This window comes from Hermetia illucens, chromosome 4 (assembly GCF_905115235.1).
Source record: "Hermetia illucens chromosome 4, iHerIll2.2.curated.20191125, whole genome shotgun sequence".
NCBI lineage: Eukaryota > Metazoa > Arthropoda > Insecta > Diptera > Stratiomyidae > Hermetia > Hermetia illucens.
The window spans coordinates 159,794,023-159,812,821 of record NC_051852.1 but is presented as its reverse complement, the minus strand read 5'-3'; the positions used below and the strand labels follow the sequence as shown (position 1 = coordinate 159,812,821).

Below are 18,799 nucleotides of genomic sequence, written 5' to 3'. Positions count from 1 at the left end.
ATTGCTCTTACGGTGTTGGTTAGTTGAAACCCAACTGACCTTATTGCAGGGTCTGTGCTCGAACAATGTGCTACCAATGATGAGGCGGTGGAAGTTGTAGAAATTCATGAATATCAAAGCATTTTCGCTACGGTCACTAAGATCATCTTTCCCTATCGTATGTACGAGCAAGATGTTGTCAGACCCCCCGCCACCTTGGCATTCAGATGATGCAACACGGCCACAATGTCACCTTTAGGATGCCTCCCTTGACCTTCGTGTAATTGCTCGTAGAAAGCATTCTTCTCCACTATATCGGAAGTCTTCATTGGTGCATAGTAGTGTGATGATCCTTAACCTGAACCGGAATCTTGCAGTTAGAGGTCTGTCAGAAACTGGCTCCGAGGTCTAAAGAGCGCGCCTCGAAGTAGCCGTCAGAAACAATCCGACACGATTCGTGTCTGCTATCACTTGACTTTCGAAAGTACAAAAGCACACCGCCTTAAGTGTGACAAGAGGGAGGGGAGTTCACTCCAGAGTCCCATCGTCTTACTTGACTTAGGCCTAGAATTCCCCCTCAAGTTGGAGAGAGCTAGCATTCTGAGGACCCTCGCTACCGTTGCCGAGCTGTATGTACACATTCCAAAAATCAATCATAGTCCGTTTTTGATAGCCAAAGGTCTTTAGCATGAGGTCAGTCCCTATCCGAAGCGTTGTTGACGTTTCGGTAGCAATAAAGTTTCAAAATTTGCAGACTTCTGACCCACAAATTTCTATCCTTTTTAGTCGCTTCTTCGACAAGGGGGGAGTGCATTCTTAAACTCCAACTCACAGGGCTGATTCAAATAGTGATTAAACTTTTGAAGTTCAGTTTAGAGTTCACTCTGACAAAGGGGAATTTATTATTGAGCTGGTTAGGAGATCAGTTTCAACCATTCGTTTTATCCTTGGAAACTCAATACTTTCTCGGGAGATGGAAGAACGGGTGTGGAAAGAGGATGGCTAAAATAATTTTGGAAAACATTAGGAATATTGAAAACTTAACTTAACTTAACTTAACTAAAATTACCTTTATCCTATACGCTGACACAATCTATAAATTATCATTAATAATTACCATGAATTCGGTCTAGAAGTTTTTGATTCATCACATTGCACCCTGATGAATGGGGATCAAATCAAAAAATCTAAAATTTCTATTGAAGCAATTTTATTGAATTTGTTTTTCATGTCGAAGTGAACACTGAAAAACCAACCTTTACTAAATCGCTACATTTATGAATTGGCTTCAATCCAGGACTTAAGAGCAGCAACGTTGGAATAAACACCAGGATATTGGGCACGAGCACATCCATATCCCCATGATACAATACCAACCAATTTTCCGCTTTGGATCAATGGACCGCCAGAGTCTCCTTGACAGGCGTCCTTGCCACCAGCATCAACACCAGCGCACAACATACTTGAGGTAATGGAACCACTTCCGTATTTGCTGTTGCAAGTAGCACTGCTGATAACGTTGACATCAACAACTTGGAGGGTTGAAGCAGCTGAACCTCCTTCACTGGTGGTACCCCATCCAGTAACGGTGACGACGGATCCAGCAGCTGGAGCTGAGCTGGTAAGAGCAATGAGTTGGATAGAGCTGGACAAAGTGAATGAGCTGGCAAGGATCAAAACGGCGACATCATTGCTCATGGTGCTGCTGCTGTAGCTTGGATGAACCTTGACTTGGGAGACCTTGATGGAAGTTCCTCCTGAAGTACGGGAACTGGTGCCAGCAACAACGCTGAGGACGGAGGCTGAAGTTCCTTGGACACAATGGGCAGCGGTGACAACAACGTTGGCCTTGTAGAGGGATCCTCCACAAATGTGGCTACCAGAGTACCTCAAAGAAATTTGATGAGGGTAGCTTTGGATGGTGGTAGCCTTTCCACCAACAATGCGCCCATCCAACAATGGGACAACATCAGCGGCAGCGCAGGCCAATAAAGCGGTCAATACAACAAAACGGAACATTTTGTATGCTGAGCCTCAGTAGGTTGGGCCCCCTTTTATATTATTTTGATTACACTGTTATCACACATTTTAATCGGTGGATTTCCTGTTCAAGTGAATCTATTTTTAAGAAAACAATCGAATTTGAGACATCAGTCACTTCGAAATCCATTGAGATTAGTTGAAGATCGAATGCTGTATCGACCTTATCGCTGGGAGTAAATTTTCAGAAAAAGTGGCACTTATTGGATCGAAAAAATTTCAATGCGTGTTTTTTTTAAGATGAACAGTAGCATACATATCTGAATGATTATATGATCCTTTATCTATTTCATTGTTTTTTTAGATGTGCTTTCTTAAGTTAAGTAAGTTAAGGGAAAGTTAAATATTGCATACTTGGATGAAGGGCGAGTCTTCAGAAATCCTCTAGCTGAAGAGTTTAAAAAAAGCATGCTTTAACCTGGAAGAATAAAATGCAGTAATATTGGCAATAACAAAAAATTTGGTGGACATCCTATTTTGATTATTATTAAAAGGTTTTTTTTTGGGAGTAGGGAGGTGAATGCGTTTACGCACAGAGTGTTGGACTCCCCCAACAGCCCACTGGCGGACTAGCCTGGAACCGTTTAACACATTACTTCTAGCCCTCTCGCTCTCCCGGCTTTGGGAGCCTTCAAGTCAGGGAATTCCTTTCACCAACGGGAGGGGAGGGGAGGAAGGGAGTTGTTAGTTCAGGGAACCCCTTACCGTCCGATCCCTCTGCCGGTCGAGTTCAATCTTCTTCGTAGTAAGAAGAGCCCGAACATAATGCGCAATACGATTCCAGCTGCCAGCGCTCTTCAGCATCTCTCTGACAATGTTGTCTGGAGAGAGCTCCCCTGTGTCTGCATAAAGCTGCTGGTGGAGGCCGTCCCACCTCTCGCAAGAGAAAAAGGTGTGTTCAGCGTCATCCACCACTCTATTGCAGAACACACAATCAGGAGATTGCGCCTTCCCAACCCTGTGCAGGTAAGACTGAAAACCTCCATGCCCACTTAGAAGTTGGGTAAGAAAGTAATCAATCTCACCGTGCTTTCTGTTCAACCATGGGTCTAATTTGTCGATGAGCCGCGCAGTCCACTTGCCCCTTGGCTCATTTTGCCAAGAAAGTTGCCACTCGTTAAGGGTGCGTTGACGTTCTTCACGGGCAACCACTTCTCTTAAGTTTTCGCCCTTGCGGCGATAGATAGCTTTGCGCTCGTTGGCAAGGAGGACAACGGGGATCACTCCCGCAATCACCATCACAGCCGGTTCGGAGACGGTGCGATAAGCAGACGCCACTCGCAAAGCTCCCGCCTCTGCACTTGAGCGAGGCGTTTACGATACACCTCCTTGTCAAGGGCATCAGCCCATACCTCCGCACCATAGAGAAGGATGGACTGCGTTGCTCGCATGAGGAGACGTCTCCTAGTTGATATAGGGCCGCCGACATTCGCCATTAGCCGAGTCAAGGCCGCGACTCCTGCTGCAGCCCTGTCCGCGGCTGCTTTGATTTGCTCGAAGAAGCTCATCTTCGAGTCGAGCATTAAACCAAGGTATTTAGCCACTGGTTTTGACTCTATAGTCAACTCGCCGATCGATATGGGACACAAGGTCGGGATTCTCCTTCTGGTCAGGATGACTGCTTCGGTTTTTTCCAGCGGAAGGTTGAAACCGTGAGCAGTCATCCATCCGCTTACCCGTCGCATCAATATGCAAGTCTGCTTTGCGTCTGTTCAACAGTGCGTCCGGCATCAAGTGCCGCAACGTCGTCTGCATAACCGACCAGGCGCGACTCTTCGGGCATATCGAGTCTCAGCAGACTATCGTAGGAAGCGTTCCAGAGGTCCGGCCCTAGGATGGATCCCTGCGATACTCCCGACGTGATTTCCATCCTCCTCTGGCCCTCTAGCGTCTCATAGAACAGGGAGCGGTCTTTCAGATAATTCCTCAATATCCGCAAGAGATAGCTGAAAGAGATAGTGAAAGGAGTTCTCTAGTGTGCCTAGCATATCTGTCCATCTTACGGAATTGAAGGCATTTCTGACATCAAGCGTTATGACGAGCACTATCCGTTGAGATCGGCGGCTGTGTGCCCCGGCTCGATTAAACGCATCTACGACCTCCATAACAGCATCCACTGTAGATTTCTCTGTTCTAAACCCGAACTGCCTTGCGGATAAGTCCCTGGCAGCACGTATCGCTTCAGCGAGTCTACCCCTGATGAGCTTCTCGAGCACTTTTCCGGCCGTGTCAAGCATACACACCGGTCGGTATGCAGACGGGAGCTCCGGGTCTCCTTTACCCTTACTGATCAACGCGAGTCTGGCCACTTTCCAGCGACAAGGAAAAATGCCCTCCTTCAAGCACGCGTTGAACGCTTCGAGCAGCAATTCTGGCCGTTGGCGGAACACCAGTTTGTAAGCTTCCGCCGGAATGCCATCAGGACCTGGCGCCTTCCTGCTTTTCATTTCATGAAAAGGGGGCAATCCACGACGCTTTCCGCGCTATTTACATCAACCCGTACAGGGTGTCTGGGGAACAATGCCCGCACAATGCGGTCCATCTGGTCGGTGCTCAATATGCAGGGCTTCCGCAGAGCCCCGATTTTCCGAGTGACAAGCTTATAGCCAAGTTCCCACAGGTCATCATTCACCTCATTAACAAGATTTTGCCAGCCGCGAGCTTTGCTTTTATTTATAGCGCTGCGGAGTCTCCTTTTTGCTGATCTATATTGTGCCTTTATGGCACATGCCTCCTCGTTGACGTACAAACGTTGTACCAAACGGCGGAGCTTATGGCACTCCTTCCGTAGGTCGGCAATTTCTGCCGTCCACCAGTACATAGAAGGCTTGTCGCGCCTGGGGCCTCTCCGGGGCATGGAAGCCTCACACGCCGTCGTTATCAGATTCATCACTGAATTTACGACGGTGTCAGCTGCGACACCACCACCCCCCCGGAGTGCCCCCCAGCTCGGCCCTACCTGCTCCAAGAGCTTCGACGAACCTTCCGATGTTCACCTTCGCGACATTCCACACGCAGGGGGAACGTCGTGTTTGTGCTCGCCGTCAAACACTTCGAACGCAATGTACTGATGATCACTTGCCAAGAAGTTTTCTAGGACTCGCCACCCGTCCACCGATGATGCCAGAGATTCCGACGCAAAAGTGATGTCAGGAATGCTTCCTTCACAACCTGGGCGCCGAAACGTTGGCGTGGATCCGGTGTTTAAAATTACGAGTCCGGTTCTCGCCGCCATTTCCAGGATCCCTTTCCCTCTGGAGTCTGATTGAGGCATGCCCCATTCAAGAGCCCTGGCATTAAAATCACTGCCAACCAGGATTCGTCCCTCCGTGCTCGAAACGACGTCCTCCAGAGCATCAAGCCGGCGCTGAAAGTCCGGAATCGACTCATTCGGCGTCAGGTAAACGCTAAAAAACGTTATCCCTAAACACCGGATCCAGACAAATCCGTCCCCCCAGATGGCAGTGGTGCCCGATAAGTCGAGATACCATGAGGACGGGTCCTTGTTTCGGTATTGCTTGCTAATCAGCACTAGATCAGCATTAACTTCCGCAGCGAACTGTGCTAGCAACTGGTGAGCGGTTGCACTCCGGTGCATGTTAATTTGCAAAATGCGGATCATGGCGTTCGCACCCTAGCCCTCTTCAATTCCGCCCTGAAGATCGGACACGGTCCCGAGCCCGCAGTGTGTGCGACGCTTTCGCCAGACGCGCCACAATCCCTGCAGAGAACACAACTCTCGCTTTCTTTGCAAGTCTTCGCTTGATGACTCGCTTGGCCGCATCTCCGGCATGCTGTCCTCCTGTCCGGACCCTTGCAAGCTGCTGACGTGTGTCCATAGTACAGACACCTGTAGCACTTGGCGGGGGCTATCCGCATTCGTACCCTGCATATTACTCATCCGATTTTGATTCTCCCGCTGTTAAGGAGTTTCTTCGCATATTGCATATTGCTCCACTACGGCGAGCTTTTGGCCTCGAGCATTTACAGAGGTAATACCTACCCGGGCATTGGTCACCTCTGGACATTCACGCTTTAGCGCCTCCTCTACTTCGGCCTTTTCTGTGAGGCAGTCAAGATCCCATATTTCTAGAGAGCACATGGGTTCTAGGTTGGAAACAAGAGCCTTCTCCCCCAATAGCCCCTTGACCGCTTCGCTCTTTTTGGTCGTCTTTGGGGCCAGTTCGACGAAAACTCCACCACTCCTCGTTTTCCGTATCGAAGACACCTCTGCTCCGTTCTCTTTGGGTTTCATCCTGTAGCGGATTTCACTAAGGACTTCCGCAAATGTCTTGCCTTTCGTCGGCTTAATGAACAGAGCCGACGATCTAGTCCTTCTTGGTTTCCTCGTTTTCTCCGCTACTGGCTTTGGGTTGGCAGCCTCCTTGTTTTTGGACAGACGTGTCTCTGGCGACGGAGTCCGTTGTTTCTTTTTATTCTTTTTCGCCTTCTTTTTTTGGGCTTTGGAGACTACTTCGATAACGTCTCCTTCAGGCACGTCGTCCCGGGAGTGCGACTGTTTCTGCTCTACAATCGTCTTCCGCTGCTCCCCACGTTCGTCTATAAAAGGAAATGCGGTCCAGTAGTTCCTGCAGTTCCATCAGCCCGTTTTTGACGCCTTTGCTGACGTTCCTCTGAAGGAACGTTGCCGACCGCATACGTTTCACCACTGCTGCGCACTTTCTGATGAGCCTTTCCTCTTCGGCTCTAGCGAGGACGGTCGAATGCACTTCCACTTGATTTGTGTCCAAATCCATCTGCTCAGGACTAGCGTTTCTCACTTAGCTTACTTCCAAAACAGGGGCACTGAAAGGTAGTGGAGTTGCCATCTCCGCACGGTCAGTCGCGCCACTTGATGAGGCTTCCTCTTTATTTGGGCGCCCCGGTGTCTCATCGGGTATATCAGCCCTCGTTGCCTCTTTCACTGATCGATTATTAAAAGGTTACAGTAGATGAAAGTTGCCTCTTCAGTCTAAGGCATTATGGGATGTCAGTGTTAAAAAAGTAGGACTATGCCATCGAGCTGTTCCTTGTAACAGCTCCTACAGTTTCGGCTGAGATATGTAATGACATAATGGGAGTGGGTGGAAACGATTAACAGGGGAGCTAAAAAAAAAGAAAGTTGACGGCATTGATTGCGAAGGTCCGCCAGCATATATTGAAGCTTCATCGAGGTGTTCCTGCCTGCCGTTATGCTAGCTAGGCTCGGGAATGTGGAGGGTGAGGGTTCTTTGACCACTTCAGCCCCTCACGTGTCACTTTAAAAAAAAACACCGGAACCTGAGAATCCAACGAACGTCGAAATTCGCGCGAACCTATCGAAATGAACAAAAAAAATATTCAGAAGTCGTCTGGTTGACTTTCTGAGTCTTTTCAGTTTTCGGTTCCACCCTGGACCACCGCTTTGGCCTCGGAAAATAGGACAAGCCTCTTTAAAGCACTCGAAAAGTGTCCTTACTCGCCTAAGGAGCTCCACTTTGTTGCCAAGAAATTCATTGAACTTTCTCCATCCATTTACCTAGGATTCGTTCGCGGTCATCAGACCAGCTGAAGTGATGAATTCAAACCGCTTCTCTCGCCTAGGATTGTATTCGCTATTGCCCCACAAATATGCTGAGGTTGGGCTTATTAGCAAGAAAAATTCCAAAATCTCAGCAGTGTTGGAGACAAGGATCATCCAAACAATTTTTAGCCCCTTACAGGATAGACGATTTCGTAGCCTAAATAATGACGAAATTGGACACCGTATGGGAGCTTCGTGACTTTTCAGATTTTTCGGGTGGGCGGATTCTGAGAATGAATCCGTGCAAAATGATCACTTTATAGTCCCCCTTCCCCGCTTAATAAATAAATGTCAAAAATAAGAACAGCTCCTCAAGTAAGTTGTCTCCCGGCTGAGGAAGCAGATCTTCTTCTTCTTTTTCTTCAGTCTTTGTCCCGTTCACAAGCGGGGTCGGCTCGTCGTGATCGGTTTCGCCATTTGGCTCTATCGAATGCCTGATCTGGGTGTAATCTCGAGGCTTTCAAATCCCCATCTAGCGTACCAAGCCACCGTTGTTTAGGCCTGCCTTTTGGTCGTTTACCATCGACTTCGATGTTCAGACCAATCTTGGCAAGTGAATTCTCATTAGCACGAATTGCGTGACCACATCATCGAAGATGCTCTCTCGCAACTTTTCTACGATCGATGCGACCCCATAACGATCGCGGACATCCTCATTTCGGATGTGACCCACGTCACTAGTCCAACGTAACATCTTCGTCTCCATTACCGCAAGTCGCCGTTCATTGTCTTTTATAGTTGGCCAACACTCAGAACCAAAGAGGGCGACAGGACGGACAACACTGCGGTGCATTTTCGATTTGAGATGTTCGTTGATACGTCGATCACAAGTTGTGGAACGCCACTTGATCCAGGTTGAGTTAATGCGTGAAGAAATTTCATAACGCAGCTCTCCATTGGTTGATAGCGTTGACCCGAGGTATTTAAATAGCTCAGTTCTGGGCAGATCATTGCCGCTGGCAGTGATTGTGTCTATTTCATCGGGATCGATCGTCAAAAATTCAGTTTTGTTTAGATTCAATCTGAGACCGTGTTGCATGAGGCGATCACTCCATTTTTGGACAAGTTGCTCGAGATCATTTTTGCTATCAGATGCTAGGAAAACATCATCTGTATAAAACAGTGTGTAGGGTGCTGAACATTGGATATCCCGTGTGACGGTGTCCATAATAAGAACAAAGAGGAGTGGTGAGAGGGTGCTTCGTTGATGAACACCAACAGAGACACGGAGCGATTTTGATACACCCACGCACGAGTTCTTCTGGTACTAAATGTTGGCTTTCTCTAGATCCAGAAAGGCAATGTAAAGAGGGCGATGCTTCTGCTGCTGAGACAACCAACAACGGTACCAGTCTATATCAAGTGCATGGCTTAGCATTCATACTGGTGGATACAAGAATTACCTAAATCTCTACCGAACTAAGGAGTACGGCACCCGTGTTGAAACGCAACACCATGCCGAAGCGCGGAGGTCCCTTCACGCTTGAGCACAACCACAACCACCATGAAACTCCCACTAGGGGGGCCAACCGCACACAACTGAGCTGTACTCACATACAACTGGAGTTCACCCGAAGTATAAGAGTCCAGGGGCTTTCCCGGTTCCCATGGTACCAGTATACCCCTGGTAAGGTTTCGTGACGAATTTGCCACTTCAGATGAGTCCCCGTGCAGACTCGGGTCTGATCGCCCTGATTAGGCCTTTGGAGCATTCGACTACTGCATCACGGCCGGCAAACCAGAGCGAATACAGCGTCTCCCGGTGCCACCACTATGGAGGTTCTCCTCGGCCACTTGGTTTTGGTTTGGTCGACAGGGTTGCCGTCCCGTCTTCCTCACCGCTACCTCTGAGCACCCGGTTGCGCTGACAGGTGGAACTGGTCCAAATGTCGGCAATGATTGTGGAAGTGGAGGATGAGCAAATTCTTCAGTTGAAATCTGCTCGAAGTCGCACCTATCCGTTGCGGCTCGACGGTTGGTAAGCAAAGTACCGTTCTTGTCATTAACGCAACAGAAGTGTTCGATATCCTGTGTACGTTCGTTACGGCTTTTAGGAAGTCGATACTATCTCTCTCGCCATCCCGAGTGTCCAGTTTATCGTAAGGATTTTTGTAATGGTTCGCTCGGGTGACAGCGACCGTTTTCTTTGCTTTCCGGTTGGCATTCTTATAAATTTGCCAATTAGCAAGCGTTTTATCGTCGAGAAATTTGTGGTAGAGGCGTTTCTTTTCATAGATCTTCATTTCAACATCATCACTTCAAAGTCAAGTATCTCGGTTGATGTATCGTTTACCCTGCTTGGTGACCCCGAGGGTTGCAGAGGCCGCTTTGTGGATCGTGTCTTTCATTTGTTTCCCCGATTCTCGCACATTCGTAATGGTCGGCAATCATATGAGTGAGATTGTTGCTTCTTTCTTCTCATCAAATCATCAGCATGCACATGACATTCATCGAGAAGTTGCCAGAAGGCATCTTTCTCGGCATCAGGTCGACCTGTCTGTGGTGCGTATGCGGTGAAGAAGTGAATAGTGCGATCAGCTGATATAATGGTGAGCTTCATCAGCCGGTCATCAAAACGTTCGACTTCTTTAATGGCATCATGGAAACCCTTTAAGATGGCAATGCCAAAACCATATTGAGTGTGTGGGTTACCAAAATAGAGAAGTTTGTAACCATTTTTACCGCGTTCGCGTTCAATGTCGCAGTTTTTGGCACCGGACTATCGGGTTTCGTGCAGAGCGCAGATTTCAATGCGCCTTTTCCGAAGGGCTCTTGCGAGTTCCTCCGTCTTTCCAGTTAGGGTACCAACATTTAGCGTGCAGACACGTATTTGTTTTGTTCGTTTTGTTCGGACTAACTTGCTTACGTCCTGACGACGTCCATGCATTAACAACTCTTGCCCGTTTCTGGACAGGACCGGGGCCCGTCCTGCCTCGTCGACTGAGGTGGACGCCCTAGCATTTCTCCGCTTATGACTCATTCTGATCATCATGTTTGCAACGACATTGTATGTAATTTCTTGGTCGGCCTGGTAGTGAGGAGGAGGATCTAGAAGGTGCGATGAAAAATAATTGAGAATAAAGCGCCTAACTTGGATAGAATCTCCAACAAAACTCCCAAGGTTGCGCCAAATATATTTGGCGAGGCATTTACCACATATCTTAAAGAAGGAGCATTTCCTTCATAATGGAAGAAGTAGAAACTAATACTAATCCTTAAACCACACAAACTTTTTGGTGAAGCTTCATCGTATAGGCCGATATACCTTCTAAATAATACTGGCAAACTATTCGAATGAATAATTTAAAATAGATTACGTCCAATTGTCGAAAAGGAAGGTGGTCTCTTTGAGAGTTAGTTCGGTTTTCGCACTTGACGAGGGTAAAAGCTTTGCAATTATCACATTCGGTGCTGAAAATATTTCCGATTCCGGGAGATGGAGCAAGTTACTTGAGTCCCTAATCAGCTTGGGCGGGTGAAAGAATCGAGTGCGTACCGTTGTCAACTCCTTAATCGACAGGCTTTTGGGCTGCGAATCAAATGCAGGAATGAAATCGTATCGAATGACATGCGAAGTTCCGTAAGGGTGTTATTTACAACGCAGTACTAATTGTCAGAATGCTACCAAATATAGGCGGCCCAAGCCAGGTACACTGAAGAATACAACAAATAAGAGAAAAATTGGAACCGCGTATCGCATAATTGTACCCCGAACACTTAGAGAAAAGTATCCTATGAAGCAGCCTGCATACGTAGCAGGAATGATCCCGATTAATATTCTGGCGAGAAAAGGATAACGTCTTTACGATAGAGCGTATCTCACCGGAGAATCTCCTGGGCGTTGTCGGCAGTTCGGACGAACTGAAACTGTCAATGAATGGCAGCAGAAGTGGGACCCATAGAGTCATATGGGAGAATAGATCGAGCGACCACCCGGCGAAATATGTTTCGACATAACACAGTTTTTGAGCGAACACGAACGTGAACACGAATGCAGGATAAACTTTGATCCGGCCCGTAAAGTAATACCATGCGAAAGTCCCGCGGAGAGAGTGGAAGGAGTAGGAAGTCCTTTTAGTGCATAAGAGTCCCGCACAACCATCCGGCAGGACCCGGTGGTAGATTTTAAAACTTTCCACTTTCGATCGACAAGAAAAAAGACAGACTCACCTTAATAAAATCGTTTCAATGTCTGTCTACTTACTTAGTGACCGACCTTAACTGGATCAAAATCATCTACTGAGAAAGTAGCAATGGTATATTTGCAATTCTTCAACTATTTAGTCAAACGACTCCTAAACTTCCTCCTTTGCGTTTTTGGCGACTCAGGAAGTGATATCGCTCAAAATTCTCCCTGGTTGGACTCTTCGTCTCTTACTGTCCAAAATACCAACTTAACTTTTCTTAATTTGTCTCTTGTTTGTAAAAATGATTCTATCCCTATATCTCCACTCACCACACCAACCCTCTTTAACTATCAGCAGCAGCAATCCAGCCGATTACCTTCCTCACTCTGGTCATCCCATTAAATGTGTCTGACCGCGACCTTGAACCTCGAATTCCATGATAGCGATAGCAAAAATTACATCAAATTTTTGAATCATTGCACAAACACGTTCTCATTCGCCTCAGCCAGAAATAAACGGTGGATATTCACGCTGTGATATGTAGCATGAACTGGCCTACGTGAAAGCAAAACGTCGAAGATCAGTTCGCAATCTTCAAATGGAATGGGTTTTAGAGTTTTGTGGAAATGTACAAAGTGGTAGAGTTCTGTAAACAAAATTATCAAAATAGAAATTAAATTGGTCATTTTGAAAATTAAATTTTAAAGGTAAATGAATGTCGGAACAGGAATTAGGAAATAAGAAGGAGAAGCTAGAGAGTACTAAAATCTGAGAAAAAGAAGAAATGCTGCACGTTAGCAAACCGTATTGCGGCGCAGCAGCCTGAATTTTAGTTTCCTGTGCGGAAGTGGAGCTATCGACTCCTCACGACCAATTAATTTTCAATTAGAGATAAAAGTAAATTAAAGATTAAATAAATAAATTAAATTAAAGTATTTAATTTACATTGGTAACCCCGACGTGATCTGAACACGCAACCTTCTGATCTGGAGTCAGACACATTACTTCAGAGCCTCAAATCCAAATACAAGTTTCGGGAGTTGCCTATCTTCGGCTCAAGCCTCATTATTTGTTGCGAAGACTCAGAGAAGGGACCTCAGCCATACATTCCGGCCACTTTTCGCAAGGAAGTGTTCCATGCAGTTCACGATTTAGCGCACCCAGGCATCAGGACAACGAATCACTTAGTTACCGGAAAATATTTCTGGCCCGCTATGAACAAGGACATCAACTCCTGCGCCGGAGAGTGCATCGCGTGCCAAAAGTGTAAGGTCACCAGGCATGTAAGAAAAGAAGGGGCTCATTCTCTTGAACGACCAAGCGGTTCCACACGATTCATCTCGATATCAAAGGCCCTTTGCGAGATTCGCACGGCTTCAAGTATTGCCTCACAATCATCGTCAGGTTCACGCGGTCTGAAGTAAGACCTTTGGCTGACATTACAGCACAATCTTGTGCCGAAGGCCCGTGTCGAGAATGGAGTCCCGACAGTGATAATCACTGATCTGAGAATGAAGTTTGAGTCCACCCTTTCCAAACGCCATAGGGCCACTGTATACCACCCACCATCCAATGGGATGCTAGAAGGTAGGCACCGGAGGCTGAAATCCGCCATTATGACTCGCGACGATCTGTCCTGCATACAGGTCTTATCTATCGCCCTACTTGGCCTCCGAACAACCGGCCGGGGCGGTCCCCTCTATAACCTTCCTTGCACATTACGACGATTACTGTCCTACCAACGAGCTTATTAACTCCACGGTAGCCTGTCCCAAGCTATGAGTGAGAAAGAAGAAGGGAGGGATAGCTGTAGCCTGACTGGTTGAGTTACACCTAAGCGTCTCAAGCACACAGATCTGGAAATCATAAGACGCATATGTCATTAACCAAATTGACCACGTGCTCATTGTATTGGATGTACGGTCTTATCGAGAAGCAAACTGATATTCAGATCATCATTTGGTGAAGTGAACAGAATACTTCCATTTCAAACACCATTAATTTTTTTGGATTGGATTTTTCGAGAAAGAAGACCTCCCGCTTTTCCATTCATACTCCCTCTTCCACCTAGGAGATGGGGTTCAAAGTTAAAGTCTACCGTTTTGATGTAGAAATAGTCGCAATTTGGGGCGCGATAATTTTTGAATTATTGATCGCCCTAGCAGTTTTTTAAGGAGGCTAGGGACAACAGAAACCCACTTTGAAGGGTGATGACTTTTTAGAGGGGTGACCACCACAAGCTTGCGTCAGGACTGAAGAGGGACCGCCTTCTACCCTTCATAAACTTCTCATTCTATACGAGAATACGGTTGAAAATTCAACCTTAACCCAGTTTCCATAGCGACTGGGTGAATGGTCTAGAAGTTGATCTATCGTAACGCCATCTAATGGCAGGTTACAGCAACGGGGATGGGACCAAAATATGGATATATACCAATTTTCAAGACGATCGGGTGAACAGTGTAGAAAATGCTTTCTTGGCTCCGATGTTGAAGGCTTAGGTCTGCCCTGAGTCTTCCTTCCGATAACGCAGATATCATTTATATCATGCGGCATTGAGTCCGGCTTCCTTCCAGATGTCTAATCTCAAAAGTACTTTTGCTTGTCCTTGACTTTTTGACCAGTGGCCTTTGTGGTTGCAGTCCTCACAGTAGACTAATATTGACCTTTGCGTGAATGCTTGACTTCCCAACTTCCCCTCCTTTGAGTGTAGTTACCTGACTCTTAGTGATAGGCTAGTGGATTCCTGCTTTTTTGTTTTCATTTTCAACTATTTTTGTAGGCGTACTCATATAATTCCCACAAGTATGGGGGTTAGGAGGTCCGCGGTGCCATAGCTCCCCGTAGTACGTTAAGGTTAAAGTTACTCACTGAGGCGACCAAGTATCAGTGAGGCTTCTTTCGAATACAGTGAGTTACGCCCGACTGCAGATTATCCAATGGACATGGTTTGCATCCCACCGAGGAGTGGGGGAGTTGTTTTAGACTCCTCAGTTTTCACCCGTAGTGATTTGTTAATGGTAGTGTCACCTCGTAAAGGGTGTCGCTAGGACCACCACTTTCATTCTTGATAGACGAGAGGCTTATCTCCGAGAGAGTAACATGTCACCCTCCTGGATATGTTGAAGCCCTTGGTTCTCTGATTAGGCTAGGGCGGTAAGCTCTGGATGGGGCTCAGGACACACCGAAATAGTGGGCAAGTAAGAAATCAAGACAATCAAAGACGAGCTTGTGATCTGCGAAAAACTTTAATGACCTGCCATAAAAAGGTTCTTTCAAGTTTTTTTTTGTTGCCGTTTAGAACTTTTCTCAATGGGTGGGTTTTCTGGAGAAAAAAAACTGGTTGTCTTCCAACTCTTTGAGAGTTTTGCACATGAATGGGGAAGTTAGACGCATTGATATGTAGAGCAAACGGGACATCAGACCTGACGGAGGAAATGGTGGCCTGCTGGGAGGAAGCAACTTGCCACAAGAAGGGCAGCGATTATTTCAGGGATCTAAGGGACTTCTATCCTTCCTTCTTAGACCCAAGGTATTTAAAGAGCTTGTTGAGCGATATTCGAATATTGAATGCGTTTGGGATGCATAGTGGGTATTAATTCAGCTTAGCTGTGTGCAAGAAAGGTTTATAATGTCCTTGGCGTCGTGTACTAGACGCTTCAAGTCGTCCAGATAGAGTAGACAAGGTACATAATATGATCTTTCCCGCTGGAGTTCGTTCCAGCGTTGATTTGAAGCTTAACCCTGGATTGATTTGATTTGAAGCTTGTCCCTGGATAGGACGTTCAAATGGCAAAAGATGTTTGTGGTCCTTGGGAATAGTGATAATGCCTAGCGTAAGCAATAACAACAATAATAACCGTTGGCACGACAACCCAAATGGATCAGGGCCTTAAAGTGTATTAGAGCACTTCATTCAAGATTGCAACGATACACTACAGCGTAGAAGTTCAGCGTAAGAAAAGTATCGAATAAGGTGATTCAATTCATCCGAAAGATTGTGCTGCTTTGCTTTGTCTAGAAAAGACCGTGTGAACCGGCCGGAGGCTCCCGAGCGACCCGGTCTCACAGACTCAGGATCTCTGCGTCTGCTGAGGGAAAACTTAACAAGAATCAAACCGACACCACCCACCCGTCACGCATCCGCGGTAGCCAGCGCACCCAAAGAGTTCGATAAATGTACGCACATCCTGGTCAGGATGGATGCCGCATGGAAGTGGCTGCAACCGCCTTATCGTGTGCTCGAGCGGGGAAAGCATTTTTTCCAGCTTGAGATGGGAGCCCACCCAAAAACGGTCTCCTTATCTAGGCTAAAACTATTCTTTTCATCTGACACAACTCCTAACCACGTACACTTTATCATTTAAATGGAGCCACATTCCGGGTTCACTTGCCAAAACCCCAGGTTTCAGCTGGGGGGCCTCTCTTCATCGGTGATATGCTTGTCCGGAGTACGTGAAGGAATTTAACGGATCATGAAATCTTCCCATAAATACTTTGGCTATACTGATTATATTATGTTAGGACCGATTCGAGAGTTCGCTGTATTGCCTTTTAGAAGATATCCCCTCCCGAATCCGCAGTCTCCCCTCTCTTCTTTTCGAGGGTCTAGAGTGCTTAGTTAGATTTTGTTTTGCAAGCCGGTATGGTCAGGGCTAAGAAATCTAACCGAACCACATATGATCTAATTGACGTCAGCTATAATACATTGTACAGCCATTTTCCAGGAAAGCAGTGCCTTATTTATTTCACCAAGGCCGGCTATTGGGTTACTCACGGGCTACATGTCACAGGACAGTCGAAAAGGCGTCTATGCTTCTCTGGAAACATTAAGGAGAGTTGTGAATACTTATTATGTATTGGACTCAATAGGAGGGAATGCAGATCAAATAAAAAGAATTTAACATTTTTATTCAAACGATTTTATTGAGGTTGTAATTTAAAGCGCTTTTCATGCCAAACTAAATACTGAAAAACCAACGCTAATGAATCCTTTCATTTATGAATTGGCTTCAATCCAGGACTTAAGAGCAGCAACGTTGGAATAAACACCAGGATATTGGGCACGAGCACATCCGTATCCCCATGATACAATACCAACCAATTTTCCGCTTTGGATCAATGGACCACCAGAGTCTCCTTGACAGGCGTCCTTGCCACCAGCATCAACACCAGCGCACAACATACTTGAGGTAATGGAACCACTTCCGTATTTGCTGTTGCAAGTAGCACTGCTGATAACGTTGACATCAACAACTTGGAGGGTTGAAGCAGCTGAACCTCCTTCACTGGTGGTACCCCATCCAGTAACGGTGACGACGGATCCAGCAGCTGGAGCTGAGCTGGTAAGAGCAATGAGTTGGATAGAGCTGGACAAAGTGAAGGAACTGGCAAGGATCAAAACGGCGACATCATTGCTCATGGTGCTGCTGCTGTAGCTTGGATGAACCTTGACTTGGGAGACCTTGATGGAAGTTCCTCCTGAGGTACGGGAACTGGTACCAGCAACAACGGAGAGGACGGAGGCTGAAGTTCCTTGGACACAATGGGCAGCGGTGACAACGACGTTGGCCTTGTAGAGGGATCCTCCACAAATGTGGCTACCAGAATACCTCAAAGAAATTTGATGAGGATAGCTTTGAATAGTGGTAGCCTTACCACCAACAATGCGCCCATCCAACAATGGGACAACATCAGCGGCAGCGCAGGCCAATAAAGCGGTCAATACAACAAAACGGAACATTTTGTATGCTGAGTCTGAGTAGGTTGGGCTCCCTTTTATATTAGTCTGATTACACTGTTATCACACATTGTAATCGGTGGATTTCTTGTTCAAGTGAATCTATTTTTAAGAAAACAATCGAACTTGAGACACCAGTCGCTTCGAAATCCACTGAGATTAGTTAAAGATCGAATGCTGTATCGACCTTATCATTGGAAGTAAATTTGCAAAAAAGTGAGACTTAAATCGATCGTAAAAAATTTCAATGCGTAATTGTTTTTTACGATATCCAGTAGTGCACATATCTAAATGATCGTATGATGTTTTGTCTATTTCATTGCTTTTTTCTGATATGTATTCGTATTTGTGGCTTATTGATTAAGTTAAAATATGCACACACTTAAATCTTCAAAAGACACTGGTCTGGATACACCAGCGTGTGGGATTTTTACCCACTAAAACCACCCCCGACTCCCTCCCTGCTCCGCGGAACCACCATAAGGTATTACATCACGGGGCGGAGTCAGCTCACTCTAGCTTTGTCACCTTTCTTCTATACGCGGCGCACGTGATCGTGCTTTTCTCTTTTCCTCTGCCTTTCGCAGTTTATCTTGAATAGATGCGACCATGGAGTTGACCGCATCCCAATTCTCTTGATGTGGTAGCATTTTCGGCACCAGATTTTCTGGTACCAGAACCTCTCCTAGAGTCTCCTCTAGATTCCTCCTTTCTTCCACAAATCTCGGACAGTGGAAGAATACATGCTCTGGATCCTCTGGAACTCCATAACAATTTGGACAGTCGGGTGAGGTCTCCAATTTAAACCTGTGAAGGTATTGGAAATATCCTCCATGTCCCGTGAGAAACTGGGTGAGATTATAATTAATCTCACCGTGTCGTCTCTCCAACCACTCCTTGATGGCAGGAATGAGCCTGTGAGTCCACCGACACTCTCCCGAGCGTTCCCACCGCTCTTGACATCTATTTATGGATCTCTCCCTCTCAGCGTTCTTCGTTTGCAATAAGGGAGAGATTGGCTTCGTATGGTATATATTCGCCATCTCATCTGCCAAGATGTCAATCGCATCATTCCAGAGATGACGAATGCTGCATCATCTGAGACAGTCCTGAAGGCAGAGCATACCCTCAGAGCTCTCCTCCTGTAGACTGCATTCAGTTTGCTAGTGTTAACTGACATCCGCAATGCCTCGCTCCAAACTGGGGTCGCATAGAGCATGATTGAGGTCACCACCCCGGCTATAAGCAACCTAGAGGTATACCGTGGCCCTCGCACGTTCGGCATCATCCTCGCCAGGGCCATTCTGGCAGTGGATGATTTATCACAAACCTACTGTGCGTGTCGCTTAT

General features: G+C 46.5%; 2 protein-coding genes across 2 annotated transcripts; both read right to left on the bottom strand.

The window, feature by feature from the left end:
- Positions 1-1,244: 1,244 nt before the first annotated feature.
- On the bottom strand, positions 1,245-2,006 carry LOC119654746 (trypsin delta-like). The gene has a single exon (XM_038060277.1). The coding sequence runs from the start codon at positions 1,996-1,998 to the stop codon at positions 1,255-1,257; it is 744 nt and encodes a 247-aa protein (XP_037916205.1). The 5' UTR covers positions 1,999-2,006; the 3' UTR covers positions 1,245-1,254.
- Positions 2,007-16,617: 14,611 nt separating this feature from the next.
- Positions 16,618-17,469, bottom strand: LOC119654741 (trypsin delta-like). The gene has a single exon (XM_038060272.1). It carries the CDS (start codon positions 17,450-17,452, stop codon positions 16,709-16,711), a length of 744 nt encoding a protein of 247 aa, XP_037916200.1. The 5' UTR covers positions 17,453-17,469; the 3' UTR covers positions 16,618-16,708.
- Positions 17,470-18,799: the final 1,330 nt, after the last annotated feature.